Source organism: Eschrichtius robustus, chromosome 5 (assembly GCF_028021215.1).
Source record: "Eschrichtius robustus isolate mEscRob2 chromosome 5, mEscRob2.pri, whole genome shotgun sequence".
Classification (NCBI taxonomy): domain Eukaryota; kingdom Metazoa; phylum Chordata; class Mammalia; order Artiodactyla; family Eschrichtiidae; genus Eschrichtius; species Eschrichtius robustus.
This window is the reverse complement of record NC_090828.1, coordinates 65,661,436-65,681,531: the sequence shown is the minus strand read 5'-3', so window position 1 is coordinate 65,681,531 and position 20,096 is coordinate 65,661,436. Positions and strand designations below refer to the sequence as shown.

Sequence of the window (20,096 nt, the reverse complement as noted above, 5' to 3'; positions counted from 1 at the left end):
ATGTTTTTTTTAAAGTGAAGGATATTAGAGTAGAGAATATCACCAGACATTTCACACAGTAAGGGAAAGTATTATTTAATGAAAACAAAAGTTTGTTTCATATATATATGTATATAAATTTATTATTGTTGTATGTGTGCTGAGTCCCAGTGCATAAAATGTTTTTTATAATGTGGTTGGCAGTCAAAGAAGTCTGGAGCCATTGTATTAGGTGACCTTTTAAGATACTCTCACTTAACCTAAGTGAGATTGTTTACCATACCCACTATGCTAATACTTTTCCAGGAAAATGCATCATCCCTCAAGAGCAGAATTTATTTTTTGAAGCCCCAAATTTGCAGTGTAGAATCTCTGGGTTACAACAGAGAGTAGCTATTTCTATGATAAAAATTCATGCTAGTGTATAGCTCTTGATGCCTATGATTTTGGTATGTGTGTGTATGTGTTTGTTTCTGGTAAAAGTACAATCTACCATTTGATTTTTTTTTTCTACTCACCACAAAACTCTATAACAAAGTTAAATTTTAATCACTTTCATAATTAGATATGAATTAAAGTAAAAAAGAGACATTACACTCCAGTGGTTAAAAGGGAAGATTCTGGAGTCACACAGATGTATTTCAAATCCAGGCTCTGTCACACAGAACCCTGGGCAAATTACTTCTCAACTTCCTTACCTGGAAAATAGTGTTCATAGTAGCAACTAACTCCTTGTGAGAATGTTGGGATTAAAATGAGATATACATATAAATTATTGCCAAAGTGTTTTTCTTATAGCAAAAACTTAGTAACTTTTAGCTATTAGTCCATTACTTTTAAAGTAATACATTTGCAGAAACCAAGAAAATCCTGAATGGTTACAGGCAGGAAACAAACCCCTTTCATTCCTGTTGGACTTGTTAAATTGCTCTTTTCTCAGAACATACTAAATGATGAGTGAATATTGCTCAAATTTTACTTTGTAAGTAATTATTGACTGATTTTACATAGAAAGAAAAGGGAAGAAAATCATGTTTTCCTAGTTTTGTCTCTTTAGAGTCAAATGTCCACGGCTGTACAAATCAGTCCTCTCCATAATCTAATTCTAGGTTAACTGACATAGCTTCGTAGGGTCAAGAGCCAGAAATTATATAGCAAAGCTGGATTTCTACACTGAAATACAAATCCCAAGAGCTGGCACTCCTAAACACAGTGTTTGGAAAATTACTCACATGCATATCTTTGATGAAAGGACTTTTGATATTGCAGGACAACCTGGCATCATCGATGTTCCCGATGCAGAAGGGCTCCCTGAACCTCCTGCGGCAGAAATGGGAATCCAGCGATTACCAGAAAAACGAGTGTAGTCTCGGGGGCAGTCGTTGCAGGCTCTTCCAGCCTCAAGAAAACAAATTGCTTGAACCTGAAGGAGAGGTAGCTTCAATGCCTGGACCTCCAGATCCCCCAAGTCTGCCCCGCAGTGTCGGAGAAGAGATGTTGAGCTCAGAGCCTGAAGAGAAGTTTCCTGAGGACAAGAGTGACAACTCCAGGAACTATGGCCAGCCAGAAGTGCTGAAGGAGGATTCTGTGAGTGGTCGGCGCAGGATCGAACGCTTCTCCATCGCCCTTGATGAGCTGAGGAGTGTGTTTGAAGCTCCTAGGAGTGGAAACAGACAAGCCGGACCAGCTGAGTATGGCCAGAAGGTAAGGAGACATTGATTGAGAGTCCAAGTTTACAGTAGACAAGCAAGGCAGCTTGCCTAGTCTGCCATTTATTTCTAAGCATGTAATTTTTTTCCCCCTCACTACTATTCTAGACAGATGTCCTGAAGCAACCATGTAATACAGTGTGAAATGTGGCATCCTCTGTTATTAACTTCCTCTATGGTCTGTTCCAATGGGGACCCGACCTCCTTTCACTCCCACGAAAACAGCTCTGATAGGCCCTTTTATACTGATGTTTCTTTACGTATGTGCCTTGTTTCCACAACTAAGTTGTAAGTTCCTTAGAGGCAAGGACAATTTCTTACCTGTCTTTGTACTTCAAACATCTAACAAATGGTGCTGCATTTAGCTAGAACTCCACGAGGATTTATCAGTAATGATGGTGAAATGGAACAAGTGAAGGCTCTGGAACCAACAGTGACCTAGATTTTAATCCTGAAACCTGCTATTTACTTCTCTAGCTGCATGCATGACGCTTAACCTCGTGAATATAAATGTCTTAATCTGCTACTTCCCAGGGATCTTGTGAGAATTATCGATAATATGTGTATACCCACTGGGCATACAATCTGGAATATTTTGTGGTAGATGATGATTATGCCTCAGTGATTATGGTATATTATAATGTCACATATATAACACACATAAAATATGTCTGTTAGCTAAATGAGACATTTAATCAAATGCAGGAAATAGGATTAGCAACATTATTAACGAAGACCACATTTATACTTCTGTTGTCAATTAAAAGCAACTACTGTTTAAACTAAATTGCTTGAATTTATTACACTCATTAGGGCCCCTACGTAAGAGAGTATAGTTGAATTTCATAAAGAATTAATAAATGATCTCAGGTTTTCCATTGGGAAGCAAACTCCATGCTCTGTTCTTTTTTTTTTTAACCTAGTGACAGCTAACAGGGAGGCACAGTCCTATTCTTGTTAATGGATAATTAGCCTTCATTGAAGTCTTCACAGAAATAGAAAAATTTTCAAAATAAATTATTTTACTAATACTTGCTCCCATGTTTTGTACTGGGACATATACAGTAGTTATGATGAGACCATTCTTGTATATCAAGTAACTCAACTTGGTTTAATGAGAATAAGGAATATGAAGTTATATTTATGAGGTTATGTTGAAACTAGATGATTTTTCAAAAAATACAACAGCTTACCAATCTCCAGTTTGAGGATTTTGTTTCCCTCCTTTTTACTCTACAGGTGCAATCCTCTTTGTTTATGGCTTTATGATATTTTTTAGTTGGATGTCTAGGGATTGGGGTACACTTAACGTAGATATTTACAATGTCATTTATTTTTACCTTAATGAATTAAGAAAAGTAAAGCCACAGAAAAGAGTTTCCATTCACTCTCTGTTGACTTTAGTGTAACAATTTTGGACATTTACTCAAGATAATTGACAAAAGAAATGGCCAAAGGTAGAAGAAGTCATCCTTATAAATTATGTAATATAACCCATCCTCATCCGGAGCAGTACAAAATAGTAAAAAAAAAATGAAACATCAATAAGGGTTTCTGGTTGAAAGGTGAGATTCCTACTATTGGTATGCTATGTGATTTTTGGATCTGGTGCCTATAAAAATGATTATGGAAAGAAGTCAGATATGTGAAAACTGGTTTACAAAAATGAAATTTGGTTAACATATATATTTTTATTTATTTATTTATTTATTTATGGCTGTGTTGGGTCTTAGTTTCTGTGCTAGGGCTTTCTCTAGTTGTGGTGAGCGGGGGCCACTCTTCATCGCAGTGTGTGGGCCTCTCACTGTCGCGGCCTCTCTTGTTGCGGAGCATAGGCTCCAGACGCGCAGGTTCAGTAATTGTGGCTCACGGGCCTACTTGCTTCGCGGCATGTGGGATCTTCCCAGACCAGGGCTCGAACCCGTGTCCCCTGCATTGGCAGGCAGATTCTCAACCACTGCGCCACCAGGGAAGCCAGTTAACATATTTAATATGCTGTGTTCTGGGTATTCTAAGGTACTATGCCATAATATGGTATTTCCCTAAATGTATGAAGCATGGATTTTACATTTAGAAATTTCTCATCTGCAGAGACACACATGAATTTTAGAATAATTTTATATAAATGAATGTTAATGTTTGCAGAACTCTCTATATAAATTCCATATGACTTCTAGAACAAGAAGGAAAAAAGGAAAAGAAAAATGAGAATCCAATGAGGAATTAACTTACTTTCCTCCAGTGAATCATTTTGTGATGTTACTAAGCATGCAAAGAGTCCTAGCTCACCTTAATTTAAAATTATATATTTCATGCAAAAGCTTAGTAATTATCTACAACTTAACCCTTAACCCTTTGTTTCTATAGATATCTTTCTTCTTTCTCATATCAGTACTTTCTGTTATTAGTATAAATTAATAACATATTTATTTGCATAAATTATCTAAAAATATTCTAGCTACTTTATAACACTGATGCTTATATTTATGGAAACTCTCTATTGAGATACTGGTGATGTGGGGAAAGATATTCAATATTTATGATATTTAAAGCAAGGACAGAAAATAATTACAGATAAGAAAAGTTCTTGCAATTAGCAGATCATCTCATCAATAATAAACAAGAACTGCATTTTAATGTTGCTGTAGAAGAAAACTTCAGCAAAAGACACTTCTTAAGAAAAAGTTCATAAAATTATTGAGGTTCAGTCTAAGTTTATAGAATTTTTAAAGGCATGGAATCTTTTATATATATGTATATATATTTACAGATATGCACACAAAGATATTTGTTTAAAGCATTTTCAGTGAACATAGGAGAAACATGTCTTTATTTATTAAAAAGTGTCCATTAACAGATAGTTTAGAAAAGTATTTTGTTAATTGGAAAAAGGAACTATAAGAGCGAATATTATTTTCTACAAGTAAGTAAGCTCATAAAAGAGAGATGATCTCAACCCCTAAAAGTATTCACTGTATTCCAGAGCTTTTGTTAAAACAATTTATCCTAATATAATTGCAATAGAAAATTAATGAGAAAATCTTAAAATAATTTGCCAGCTGACATTTTATCATTTCCAAAGTGAGACACAACCTATTGTTATCATTTCTAAAACACCTTACAAAAGCAACTTTGAATGAACTTTTAAACTGAAGATTTTTATGCTCATGAGGCAGACTGTAATTCAAAGACATAAATTCACACAGACATTATCCCAAATAAATGGTATGGAACATGATTTTAAAAGAGTTTTTAAGAATTTACAAGAATCTAAGATTATAAATATTGGAGAGAATGTCATATCCACTTGCAACACTAAGAAATATTAAACTGTTATTATATAAGGCAGTGTATCCATTAGCATTTGCTGTGTAACAAGCCACCCCAAAATTAGCAGCTGTAAACAATAAGCATTTGTGATTGCTTACAAGTCTCTGGTGAGCTGGGAAGTTTATCTAGTGTTTTCTGGTCTCCCTCATACATCTATGGTCAGTGGCCAAGTCAGCAGGGGTCTGGCTAGTCTAGGATGGCTACAGAGCTGGGACAACTCAGCTCTGCCCCATGTGGTCTTTCCTTCTCCAGCAGGTTGCCCAGATTTATGCCCAGGTCATAGAAGTTTAAAGAAAAATAGTGGAACTTCCCGAGGCCTCTGGAGGTCTCTGCTCAGAACTTACACATCATTTCTCCATATTCTATTTGCCAAAATAGTCACAAAACAAGCCAGATTTTAATGTGCTGTAATATACTTCACCTCTTGATAGGAGGAGTTGTAAACTTACATTTGCAAAGGTAAACAGATACAAAGAGAGCAACAATTGGAGCTACTTTGTAAACAATCTACTACAGGCAAGTTTACTTAAATACATTGAAGAATCAGAGTGGTTTAATATATCATGAATTAATGCAAACATTAGGAGGAGGACCTTACACAAAAGGATCCATGTTGACAATTATTTGTGGATAAAATTCATGTCTTATTCTTCTCTTAGATTCAGTTAATTGACTACACTGATGATAATTATTGTGGAAGGCAGAATAGTGGCTTCCCAAAGATGTCCACATCCTGATCCCCAGAACCTGTGAATATGTTACTGATACGGCAAAAGGGACTTTGAAATGTGATTAAGTTAAGGATCTTGAGATGCAAAGATTCTCCTGAAGTATACCAGGTGAAAACAGGGTCTTTATAAGAGGGAGGCAGGAATGTCAGAGTGAGAGATAATCAGAGGAGATATGATGACAGAGCAGAGATGGGAGTAGTATAGGGCCATGACCCAAGCAATGTGGGCAGCCTCTAGAAACTGGAAAAGGCAAGGAAACCAGTTCCCCCCTAGAGCACCCCAAAGGAATGCTGCCCTAAAGACATTTTGACTTTAGCCCAGTGAAACTATCTTCAGACTTTGATATCCAGTACTATAAGATCATAAGTTTGTATTGTTTTAAGCAACACAAATTTGTATAGTGGTAATTTGTTACAGCGGCTATAGGAAACTAATACAGTTATATTGTAGGCTTTTCAAGCATTGTTAAAAATGGTTGGGTAGTATATGATTTTGAGTTTTCCTTTGTTCTTCCCTGATGAACATATTCCTATGTTTCAAAATCAGATCTTGACTTTCTTCTACATGTAGTCGATGATATGAACGCTTGTAACTTTAAGTAACCAGGCAACATTAATAAATATTAGTTTTGGATGATCTGTATTTGATACGCAACACATAGTGACCAAAAAGGGTGAATTTATCAGGAAAGTTTGGCAAAATTACTACTACTACTACTACACTACTATAATAAAAGAAGAAGAAAAGAAAGAATACTTTATGGGAACAAATAAACACAAAGCACTTGTGAGACACACTTGCTTTAGTTCATGTTTCTTCTATGAATGATAGAATTTATGTGGAATATACACACAATTTTTAAACAAAATCAACTCTTAACTCTGGGTAGTAAGTTCTGAATAGCAGCAGTGTTTAGACTAATTTGGAGCAGAACAAGGTTGAACAAGTTCTTCCTTCTTTTTCTAAGTTCCTAGTTGCTGTCCATAATGCTGGGACAGTGAGACCACTGAGCAAGCCCCCCTAAAGGATCACTTCAGTCTTCACTGTGATCCCAGTGTAAATAAGAGGTTTCTTGCTTCAATTAATAATTAATTTTTGCCTTTATTCCATTCATGTTTTTAGACTCCAAATAGTAAATGATCTGATTTTCACAGTAGATTACTTAGTGACTTACTTGTGTTTTTAATGCACGGTTATGATCTTTCTCAAAAACCTCACTCACTTGTGCAATCAGGTTGAATATACCTAATGTTCCAGCAGAGACTGTTGCTCTAATTTACTTAGGCCCTAAGTTGACATAGAGCATTCAAACATGAGCTGAACTTGATCAAATCCAGGAAGCACAATCACCCTATTCTAGCTAGTTGTGCTGCCTCAGAATGCATTAATTTGATCTATTGTATGATTGGAGGCTTGAAGGAGAACATGAAGACACAGGCTAAGGGACTGTGGACCTACATGTGCATCAGTGATTGAATAGGATATAAACAATTAAATATGGCATAGTTTCCAGAATGTTATTTTCATTCCCTCCAATAATCAAAGCCTCTGGTTTTTCATTTAATGACCAATTTTTCATCTCCTACTTTTTAGTTCTGCATAAAATCAAGTCTTTAAAAGCACAGGTGAGTCATGGCTTGCAGTTTGCTTCCACTACAAAAATCACTTCATTAGATGCTTGAACTTACATTTGCTCCTTACACTTGGGCATGTGGGGACTGAGGGATTAATTTATCTCTAATCTCAGAGAGCAGGAAGCACTACTCTTTGCAGGCAGTTACCTCTGTCACAGCCTCTGATTCTCCATCTCCCACCCTCCTGTCTCTTCAGTATTTCTGAAATAATTTCTGTCAAGCGTGATATATTTTGTAAAAACATCTAACAAGATGGATGTTAGTACAATCTTGAAAATTATTGCTGAAATATCTGTCCATCAAACTCTCAAAAATATGGAGAGAAATATATATTTTCCTATGGGAAGAGTTTTAAAGATCTTTGAAGAAAGAAAATATTTTTTCCTTTGTCTGAAAAATGAGCAAGTAGATTTTGTAGAACTGAATAAATAGTTTAATGAGAAAGATCACTCCTTTTTTTTTCTGTTAGAGGATATATTATACAGAATTGTAATTTTCATTTCAGCATAGCATATAAAAGCATATTTGGTGACAAAGGATCAGCTGGAAACCTTGGCTCGGCTACTTCCTCACTGTGTGAACTTGAATGAGTTATTTCACCTCATTAATCCTTAATTTCACACCTATAAAATAAGGAAATTAATACAGCACAGGATTTTTGTGAAGATAAAGTTATATAGCACCTGAAAGAGAAGAGGTATTTAAGAGGTAGCACCAAAGGAAATTTAAGAAATAACACCAAAGTAGCACCAAATTAATATTTCTTCTATTTTCTCTTCTCCAATATCATTTGTGTAACTCAGTAAATGTCCTCGGAGAAAATATTTAATCTCAATGGGCTTTTGTTTTCTCACCTAAAGGCAGAAGCTTACACTCTATGGTTTCTAAAATTGGAACAGTGCTTTGGGCGAAGCAGCTTTTATTTCAGTCTGACAACACCTTAGTCTTTTGCAAAGGCGCCACGAGAAGGGCTCTCACTGAGTGGAGCAAATGTTAATGAAACTTTCCAACATGGCTTACAATCCCATTTTGGGATGAAAAGACAATTTGTTAAATTACAGTTTTCAAAGCTTTATTAAGACCCTAGGCAGAGATATGTTTGCCACCTTCATTGTTCTTTCTGATTAAGAGAAGTCACTGGTGCTTAGTCAAAAATCCAAATCCAAAAGAGATGAGACTTACATGGTATAAAAGTGTTTATTGTATTCACACACACACACAGAACAAATTAAACTTAGACTTCAAAGACACCACAAGGATGGGCCATATTTTGTTTCATTTTGTGCTGCTTTTTCTTCGCAATATAATTTGTTTTTTCAAATATTTTTAGTGTTCTTTGGTTGTTCTTTTCCTCCATTTACATGTTTATTATTTTACTGCCTCCTGTGCAGTGTTTTATGTTAGTTGGAGAAAAGATAGCTCTGTGATCTGATGGTAACATTCCCAACTGAACATATCTGTGTGCCCTTAAAGACTTTCCGAGGAAACTGCCATCTCGTCTCATTTGTGTCTTGCAGTGATATATGCAGTCACAATATGACCGTAGAGAATGTAGTGCCAGTAACCACAGAAAGATGCTAAGCAATATTGACTCACCTTCAACTGGGAGAACTGCTGTCAGGTCATGGATTGGCATTCTTTGATATTTTACTTGAAAAACTAGTGAGGGTTTGCACCCTTGTGTTATAAGAAAATTGATACCAGCTCTGCTGCCTCTGCTGCAAACCCACTTTCTTTTACCCACCCTGTCTTCCCCAGATGCTTAGCCGACATTTCTTCTTACTGACTGAATTAATTCTGTGAGTCCCACACATGACTCTTTTTCCCCTTTCCTGTCCTCCCATGGCTAATTTACATATGCTACCAGGTTTTTTTTGTTTTACCTTACCATCAGGATAAGCTAAAAGAAGAAATAAAGAAAACATTACCTTGGGAAGGATGCTTAAATAGGGAGAATTTTGGTTTTTATTCAGGGCCTTTGTCTCCACCAAGGGCCATGGAAATGACATTCTAATCACTGAACCAGCAGTCCAAATGCCATCTCATTCTCGCCTTCTCCCTCTCCCTAGCCCACATCTGGTCACCTCTAGAGACTATGTCAAAGCAATTTTGTCAGAACTGAGTTAATGAGATGAACACTTGATCTGGCATCTCAAAGCATGAAGCTGAGTGCTAGACAGCACCTGACAGACAACTGGTCCAACAGGCATTTGGGCGCCTCCTTCCAGACCAAATGGAAAGTCTGGCTCAAGCCATTTATCAAGTAAACCCCAATCCTGATCATCACTAAGCCCAACCTCACAGTCAGGGTCACATCGCAATGGCACCTTGCCCAGGGGTTCCTGACCAGGTACTGAGCGACTGGCTCTGGCCCTAAGGCTGTGCAGAGGGGAGACTGCCCTAAGCCAAAATAGGGCAGTGAACTGCATACATGTGGGCCAGAAATCTATAGCCTTCTTGGAGAAGGAAGGCCCCAGGGAAGCACCTGGGGCTTCAAGCATGGAACCCTGGGGCCACAATCTGATGTCTACTAAGGTCCAAGTCTACAGCCAGCCAAATGCACCATTCCATTGCATATCTTTGGGGCCAATTGCTCCTGCAGGCACCTGCAAGGTGTTTAGAATTTGTCACAGGAGACCAGTGATGCTTGTTCCTGGAACCTTTGCCCCGAAGAACAGCCTCAGGGCTTTGCCTCTCTTTCTAATAACACAGGGATCCCTTCCACAACACTCTGACAGCTAAACTTCCATGTAGTGTGGACAGGCTCAGGAAACACACACACACACACACACACACACACACACGCAAAACAAACCCCAAGTGATCAAAATTAATATCGCCAGTAATAAGATATATTGATATCATGTACCCCCTGAATGTACTATAAAGGGCAAAATACCACTCCTATGGTATTCTTGCCAAAACCATGTAATCTCAATTTAATCATGAGAAATATCATTTAAACCCATGTATACGGGGATGATATAGAGCAGCTGGCCATTACTCTTCAAAAGTGGTAAGGCCATGCTGGACAAATACTGAGAAACCGCCACAGATTGGAGGAGACTAAAGAGATGTGATAACTAAATTGAGGATGGGACGGGATCTCTGAATCTTGGGCCAGAAAAGAGGGCCTTAGTGGGAAAGTTGGTGAAATTCTAATAAGGTCTACATATTGCTTGGCTTCCCAGTCGTACTGTGACTAAATAAAATGTTAAGATTAGGGAAAGCTGAACAAATGATATATGGGAATCTCTGTATTCTTGCAACTTTTCCATAAGTATAATGTTATTTCAAAATAAAAAGTTAAATAAATATTATGATCATTCTTGAGGCGTTAGCACTGTGGAGTGGAGGATTATGGCCTCTTTTGTCCTGATTTTTCCAAACCTCACAGATTTATTATTTTTATATCCCTTTGTAGACCATGATTCCTAGCTCACTACTCCTGTACTTCTAAAACTTTCGAAGTTTTAGCCATTTAATCTCCGCCTATAATCTCAGGTTCTCTGCAATTAATTTTTTTTCTAGCAAGGAGAATTTAAGGAGCCTAATCAGTGGTTCAGAAGCTGAGTATTAGGGACAGCTCTGTAGTTAGATCAGCTTTAAATTTATGCCCCAATTCCACTCACTGAGTTTCACTACATTTTCAGGAGTTGAGTGCTTGCCTTGTTTTTATTGTAGTTGTAGTAGGTGTTGCTGTTATTTACACTGTTGGTTCTGTCTTGATTATAGTCCTTCTAAGTCATTGCCTCAAATTCAAGAAACTCAAATTATCTCTCGTCTCAGACTCAAACTCCAGGAACTGTAACTACTATTGACGTTCTGATGCTGATTTGACAGCAAACTTCAATCTGTAGAATACATTGCCAGCCCCTCCAAAATGCTCACCCTCTTTTTGGTGTATAAAATAAATTGTTTTTTGATAGATTTCCCAATGCTCCTAAAATATCTTCCTTCTCTTTGGAGCTAGCCCCTCTGATGCCAACTTTCTTAATTTCATAGGCTCCCCTATCTGGTCTTTCTTACTGAGTACCAAGCCCCAGGGTTGATAGAGTAAAGCCTTCTTTAATGTAGTTGCCTGGTTTATTCCTCAAATGAAGTTCTTTAACTGAACTTAGAAGTCTGGAATCTTTTGAAAGGGTTGAAATTCAAGATATTTAGCATGAAGTGCCCTGGAGGCACTGAACATTCAGAATGGATGTGGCTATTACAACAGGTACAGTCACCCCGGTACCCTCTTCCTGGATATCAACCAGCCTTTAGACACCACACTGTACCTTTATTTTAGCACCTGTTTTGCATTCACTATACTGTGTGTGGAAATCAAATGGTTAATACATTTTCCTACTTGGAAAGCTATTTCTTTGTTTAATGTGTAGTGGTAAGTGAACGCAATGAGTTTCAAACACCTGAAACAAATTCAAGCTCCGTTAATGTTTCTCATCTACGCCTACTACCAAATATGATGATTTATGGTACTTAAAAGTGTACTAACTTGTTTTATGTCAATGTAAAGTCATTTATTGGATGCCATCAGACAGATTGCTCTAAAGCATGGTAATACATCATAATGTATGCAGTTCTTGCCCCACCACCATTCGTGGAGCCATGTCAGGAGCAAACACTTAAATTAATTAGAATGTTCTGATTTCAACCTTGATTAGGTGTCAGAATCTTTTATTAATGATAAAGATGATATAAAATATATCCATTTCTGGTCATAATGATGTTATAATTTAATCTCTTTCCCATTTACCTTTATTTTTGAGTGCTGGGGCAATTTTTTAAAAAATAAATAAATAAATAAATTTATTTATTTATTTATTTATTTATTTAGGGCTGTGTTGGGTCTTCGTTGCTGCGCGCGGACTTTCTCTAGTTGCGGTGAGTGGGGGCCACTCTTCCTTGTGGTGCGTGGGGCTTCTCATTGTTGTGGCTTCTCTTGTTGCAGAGCACGGGCTCTAGGCGCGCGGGCTTCAGTAGTTGTGTCACGTGGGCCCAGTAGTTGTGGCTTGCGGGCTCTAGAGCTCAGGGTCAGTAGTTGTAGCACATGGGCTTAGTTGCTCTGCTGCATGTGAGATCTTCCCGGACCAGGGCTCGAACCCGTGTCTCCTGCATTGGCAGGCGGATTCTTAACCACTGTGCCACCAGGGAAACCCCTGGGGCAATTTTTTTACTTGTGTTTTGAAGTATGTTTGAAATTCTCATAGGAAGGGAAATTCAAAGTATAAAAATCAACAATAAAAACAAACAAAACCCAGGAGTCCCACAGACAAACTTTCTTTCTCTTCCATAGCCTCATACACACACACACTAATACATAGGCTTTTAAAAATATATTTTATGTTTAAAAGTAAATTTGAGAGGATGTAGGGCATGTGTCAATGTCTCTAAAAAGAGTTATTTATCCAGGACCAGCAATTGTGTTTTCCCTGATATGTTTCAAGTTTGCTCTTTGGTTTATAGGTATAGCTTTTTTTTTCAGGTCCCACATATTTTTGATGTTATCCCTGAATGCCTCACCTCACCCTAACATTGGTCCGCCCCTAGACCTCTGGAGGATAAGGCACTGTGCTGCTGTGAATGGCTAGCAAGTACTAATTTTTAAACACAGTATTTGCCAGGTACTTTGTTGAAGGCTTCTTGAGTATTGCTGCCCATTTAATACTCACAGTCATCTTAAGTTCAGGACTATCGTTATTCCCATTTTACAGCTGCAGGGTGGACAAGTTAAATAACTAGTCCAAGGGTACACCATTGGTAAGTAATAGAGCAGGGATCTGAACCCAAGTCTATCTCAATCCAGAACCCACAATATTAATTACTACTCTCTGAGTGTTCTCTGGTTTCATATTGTCCAGTTTCGTACAAGATCTCACAGCTGTGTTTCTGGTATAAATGGATCCTAGCCAGTCATAGAAATCACACAACTCTTAAACTTTGAATGCCACAAACACTACTTGATATACTCAATTCTAACACACATTTTTTCGCATGTTAACATCTTTGAAATTGACATGCTTCTTGTAGTCAATGGCACTTCATAGTTTGCCGGGATTTTCCCCTTTTCTTAGAGATACATAAAATAATGATGTCATTTTACTTTGATAAAATATGGCATAAATAAACTTCGTATTTTGAATAAATACAGTTAAAAAGTCAATGACCATTGTGTGCCAGCTATGTACTAAGCACTTGAAATATATTTTCTCTTTTAATTTTCATAACTACCCTGTAAGGTAAGCTAGGACAGCATCATCATTTTGCAGATGAGAAAATAGAGGCTTGGTAAAAATAAACCCTCTTTGTCTAAGGTCCCTCTGTGAAGAGGTTGAAAAAGGAATTGTCCAAACAGGCTGAGTCCAGAGGCTTTATTCTTTTTTTTTTTTTAATTAATTATTTATTTTGGCTGCGCCGGGTCTTAGTTGCGGCATGCAGGATGTTTTATTTGTGGCATTCAGACTTCTTCGTTGTGGCATGCATGGGGGATCTAGTTCCCCGACCAGGGATTGAATCATGGCCCCCTGCACTGGGAACGTGGAGTCTTACCCACTGGACCACCAGGGAAGTCCCAGAGGCTTTATTACTAAAGGCTAGTTTTTGTGTTATGTCTATTTGGCTAATAGAGTTTAGAGTAAGCTGAAATTTTCCACTGTAATGAGCAAGAAACTTTGTGCAAAATAACTTCCACACTGACAAGGAGCTTAATAAAGAGGTGAAAGCAATCAACGATGGCTTATTTGCGGGAAGAATAAGCGTTATATTTAACTTACTTATTTCTCCTTCAGGGGCTAGGAATAGAAGCAGAGATGAATTTAGTGTAACTTGACCCAAAGAAATATATTTAGAGATATTTGAAGGAAAAGAGAGAAAAAGTGAGATTTTTTTCTTTTATATTCACTCGTTTTATTTTTGAGATTCCGCATATAAGTGATATAATGCAGCATTTGTCTTTCTCTGACTTATTTCACTCAGCATAATACCCTCCAAGTACATTCATGTTATTGCAAACAGCAAAACATCATTCTTTTTTATGGCTGAGTAGTATTACATGTGTATGCATATATATATATATATATATATATATATACCACATCTTTATCCATTCATCTGTTGATGGACACTTGGATTGCTTTCATATCTTGGCAATTGTAAATAATACTGCTATGAACATTGACATGCATGTACCTTTTTGAATTAGTGTTTTCATTTTTTGGATAAATACCCAGGAGTGGAATTGCTGAGTCGTAACGGTAGTTCGAGTTTTAGGTTTTTTCGAAAACTCCATTCTGTTATCCATAGTGGCTGCACCAATTTACATTCCCACCAACAGTGTGCGAGGGTTCCCTTTTGAGACATTTTTTAAAAGAAAAAAAAAAAGACTTTGCGGTTTATTTTAATACTCATTAGAAGGCAAATTCTCTAATTGATAAAATCTAAATGTGGAGGAAACGTCTAACTATGAGAAATTTAGAAGCCTAAAAGCTGCTGAAGAAGGCAACCAGAGAGGAGGAAGATAGTAGGTCAAGACCAAATAAAATTTTTTAAATTTAATGAACAGGAATATCGTCTGCTTTTTTCTGCTTTTTGTGCTTCTTTTTAATTCTCTGAATTACTTACTGTGGACAGTCGCTCAGATTCATTCTTCTCTTTCTGTGATTTCAATTTTTGACCCTATGTAGATGATGCTGACATGTTTATCTCAATCTTACCCTATTACCTCAGCTCTGTCCCCCCAGTTTTTAACTCATTCTGAAAACTTCCACCTGGATATTCTTCAACCACCTCAAAATGCCCAATTCTGAGCTCATTATTCTCCACCTAAATCAACTTCTTACCCAAAGCCCATATATTTTCAATGACAACACCTTGTGTGCAGTGACCAAGAGTTCTCTCTGATAGTTTAATTTATCCTGCTCATTCGCCTTCAACTCCACATTTCCCAATTTCTCTTTCCACTTTTCATTTATCACCTAGCCCTTGTCACTTCTTACCTGCGTTATTACATTACCTTCCTGTCTGGTATCTTAGTCCTTTATTGTAAACCTTTTATTGTCCAGGCTTCATCTCAGTTATATAATCTCAGCTCTGATTCCCATAGTCATGGGCTTGTATACAATATCATATACTTATGTATGTCATCTACATACATTCTATTTTTTTTTGTCTTAAAAAGTACATTTTTTATACTGTCTTTCTTGAACTTTGTACATAAACTTGCTAACAGTACAGAACACTGGTTCTTCCTCAACCCAGGTGATTCTGATCCAGTAGATATGATACGGATACCCAAACTTCACATTGTCAGTAAGCACCCCGAGTGTTTCCCCTACGTGAATCTATTGATCTCATGTTTAGAAATACTGTCTTATACACTATAGTCATTTTCTAACTCTTTGCTAAATAATGAAGGTGTACAAGACATGCCCCCTCTGGTTTACAGTCAGCTGGTTCAAATTTCTCTCTATTTGGAGCAGTAGTGCTGGTATGGATGGTGCTGGAAGCAGCTAAGAGTGGGCATAGTATATTTTTTTTCTTTTTTTTTTTAACATCTGTTTTGGAGTATAATTGCTTTACAATGTTGTGTTAGTTTCTGCTGTATAACAAAGTGAATCAGCTGTATGTATACATATATCCCCATATCTCCTCCCTCTTGTATCTCCCTCACATCCTCCCTATCCTACCCCTCTAGGTGGTCACAAAGCACCGAGCTGATCTCCCTGTGCTATGCGGCTGCTTCCCACTAGCTATCTATTTTACATTTGGTAGTGTATATATGTCCATGCCACTCTCTCACTTCATCCCAGCTTACCCTTCCCCCTCCCTGTGTCCTCAAGTCCTTTCTCTACATCTGTGTCTTTATTCCTGCCCTGCCCCTAGGTTCTTCAGAACATATTTTTTTTTTTAAGATTTCCTATATATGTGTTAGCATACGGTATTTGTTTTTCTCTTTCTGACTTACTTCACTCTGTATGACAGTCTCTAGGTCCATCCACCTCACTACAAATAACCCAATTTCGTTTCTTTTTATGGCTGAGTAATATTCCATTGTATATATGTGCCACATCTTCTATATCCATTCATCTGTCGATGGACACTTAGGTTGCTTCTATGTCCTGGCTATTGTAAATATAGCTGCAGTGAACATTGTAGTACATGACTCTTTGAATTATAGTTTTCTGAGTGTATATGCCCAGTAGTGGGATTGCTGGGTTGTATGGTAGTTCTATTTTTAGTTTTTTAAGGAACCTCCATACTGTTCTCCATAGTGGCTGTATCAATTTACATTCCCACCAACAGTGCAAGAGGGTTCCCTTTTCGCCAGACCCTCTCCAGCATTTACTGTTTGTAGATTTTTTGATGATGGCCATTCTAACTGGTGTGAGGTGATACCTCATTGTAGCTTTTTTGTTGTTGTTTTTGTTTTATTATTTTTATTGTTTCTATCTTTTTTATTTTCAACCTGCTTTTTTTTTTTTAAACATCTTTATTAGAGTATAATTGCTTTACAATGGTGTGTTAGTTTCTGCTTTATAACATAGTGAATCAGCTATACTTATATATATATCTACATATCTCCTCCCTCTTGCATCTCCCTCCCTCCCTCCCTATCCCAACCTTTAGGTGGGCACAAAGCACCAAGCTGATCTCCCTGTGCTATGTGGCTGCTTCCCACTAGCTATCTATTTTAGATTTGGTAGTATATATAAGTCCATGCCACTCTCTCACTTCGTCCCACCTTACCTTTCCCCCTCCCCATGTCCTCAAGTCCATTTTCTTCTTCTGCATCTTTATTCCTGTCCTGACCCTAGGTTCATCATAAACTTTTTTTTTTTTTGGATTCCATATATATGTGTTAGACTACCATACGACCCAGCAATCCCACTACTGGGCATATACCCTGAGAAAACCATAATTCAAAAAGAGTCATGTACCACAATGTTCATTGCACCTCTATTTACAATAGCCAGGACATGGAAGCAACCTAAGTGTCCATCAACAGATGAATGGATATAGTAGATGTGGCACATATATGCAATGGAATATTACTCAGCCCTAAAAAGAAACGAAATTGAGTTATTTGTAGTGAGGTGGATGGACCTAGAGTCTGTCATACAGAGTGAAGTAAGTCAGAAAGAGAAAAACAAATACCGTCTGCTAACTCATTGTAGTCTTGATTTGCATTTCTCTAATGATTAGTGATGTTGAGCATCCTTTCATGTGTTTGTTGGCAATCTGTATATCTTCTTCAGGGAAATGTCTATTTAGGTTTTCTGCGCCTTTATGGATTGGGTTGTTTCTTTTTTTGATATTGAGCTGCATGAGCTGCTTGTAAATTTTGGAGATTAATCCTTTGTCAGTTGCTTCGTTTGCAAATATTTTCTCCCATTCTAAGTGTTGTCTTTTTGTCTCGTTTATGGTTTCCTTTGCTGTGCAAAAGCTTTTAAGTTTCATTAGGTCCCATTTGTTTATTTTTGTTTTTATTTCCATTTCTCTAGGAGGTGGGTCAAAAAGGATCTTGCTGTGATTTATGTCAGAGTGTTCTGCCTATGTTTTCCTCTAAGAGTTTTATAGTGTCTGGCCTTACATTTAGGTCTTTAATCCATTTTGAGTTTATTTTTGTGTATGGTGTTAGGGAATGTTCTAACTTCATTCTTTTACATGTAGCTGTCCAGTTTTACCAGCATCATGTATTGAAGAGGTTGTCTTTTCTCCACTGTATATTCTTGCCTCCTTTATCAAAAATAAGGTGACCATATGTGCATGGGTTTGGCTCTGGGCTTTCTATCCTGTTCCATTGATCTATATTTCTGTTTTTGTTCCACTACCCTACTGTGTTGATTACTGTAGCTTTGTAGTATAGCCTGAAGTCAGGGAGCCTGATTCCTTCAGCTCCGTGTTTCTTTCTCAAGACTGCTTTGGCTCTTCAGGTTCTTTTGTGTCTCCATACAAATTTTAAGATTTTTTGTTCTAGTTCTGTAAAAAATGCCGTTAGTAATTTGATAGGGATTACACTGAATCTGTAGATTGCTTTGGGTGGTATAGTCATTTTCACAATATTGATTCTTCCAATCCAAGAACATGGTATATCTCTCCATCTGTTGGTATCATCTTTAATTTCTTTCATCAGTGTCATAGTTTTCTGCATACAGGTCTTTTGCCTCCTTAGGCAGGTTTATTCCTAGGTACTTTATTCTTTTTGTTGCAGTGGTAAGTGGGAGTGTTTCCTCAATTTCTCTTTCAGATTTTTCATCATTAGTGTATAGGAATGCAAGAGATTTCTGTGCATTAATTTGGTATCCCACTACTTTACCAAATTCATTGATTAGCTCTAGTAGTTTTCTGGTAGCATCTTTAGGATTCTCTATGTATCGTATCATGTCATCTGCAAACAGTGACAGCTTTACTTCTTCTTTTCCAGTTTGGATTCCTTTAATTTCTTTTTCTTCTCTGATTGCTGTGGCTAAAACTTCCAAAACTATGTTGAATAATAGTGGTGAGAGTGGACAGCCTTTTCTTTTTCCTGATCTTAGAGGAAATGGTTTCAGTTTTTCACCGTTGAGAACAATGTTGGCTGTGGGCTTGTCATATATGGCCTTTATTATGTTGAGGTAAGTTACCTCTATGCCTACTTTCTGGAGGGTTTTTATCATAAATGGGTGTTGAATTTTGTCGAAAGCTTTTTCTGCATCAATGAGATGATCATATGGTTTTTCTCCTTTTCTCCTTCAGTTTGTTAATATGTTTTATCACATTGATTGATTTGTGTATATTGAAGAATCCTTGCATTCCTGGGATAAGCCCCACTTGATCATGGTGTATGATCCTTTTAATGTGCTGTTGGATTCTGTTTGCTAGTATTTTGTTGAAGATTTTTGCATCTATGTTCATCAATGATATTGGCCTGTAGTTTTCTTTCTTTGTGACATCTTTGTCTGGTTTTGGTATCAGGGTGATGGTGGCCTTGTAGAATGAGTTTGGGAGTGTTCCTCCCTCTGCTATATTTTGGAAGAGTTTGAGAAGGATAGGTGTTAGCTCTTCTCTAAACGTTTGATAGAATTCGCCTGTGAAGCCATCTGGTCCTGGGCTTTTGTTTGTTGGAAGATCTTTAATCACAGTCTCAATTTCAGTGCTTGTGATTGGTCTGTTTATATTTTCTATTTCTCCCTGGTTCAGTCTCGGAAGTGCATTCTTTTTATAGTGCTGCATTTTCAATTACAGAGTCACTAGCCACGTGTGGTTACTTTAACTGCGATTAATTAAAACTAAATTAAAATCAAAATTCATGTCCTTAGTCACATTAGCCATATTTCATGTTCTCAGTAGCTACATGTAGCTAGTGTTTACTGTTTGGACACATTGGTATAAAGCATTTTCATCATCTCTGAAAGTTCTATTGGGCATTGTACTCTAGTAGCTCCTATACAGGGCTCCAACTTCCCCAGTAAAATGCTCCTAGTGTTGTATGTGTTCTAGAATTCTTCTGGTGTATTCCAATCTATATCTCTGCCTTTCCACTTCATACTAATGACTCAGGTGGACTTTGCCTAACTTTCTCTTTTTGATTTTGCCCCTGGATGCTCAACATACTGTACTGTTGGGACCTGTCCAAGGAGCAATACCGAGGGAAGGAGAAGCCAAGCCAATGAAACTACTTACAGTAATTTATTTATCATGAATGCTGAGCATGATATTGGGACTAATTTTAA

General features: G+C 37.3%; 1 protein-coding gene across 2 annotated transcripts in view; it reads left to right on the top strand.

Annotated features, from left to right (window-relative positions):
* Nucleotides 1-1,266: 1,266 nt before the first annotated feature.
* The window catches only part of XIRP2 (xin actin binding repeat containing 2), a 287,840-nt gene continuing 269,010 nt past the window's right edge, over nt 1,267-20,096 (top strand). For both annotated transcript variants that reach the window (XM_068543949.1, XM_068543948.1), the window contains exon 1: nt 1,267-1,683. In XM_068543949.1, coding sequence (XP_068400050.1) covers nt 1,267-1,683 — 417 coding nt within the window. The remainder of the gene's footprint in view (nt 1,684-20,096) is intronic.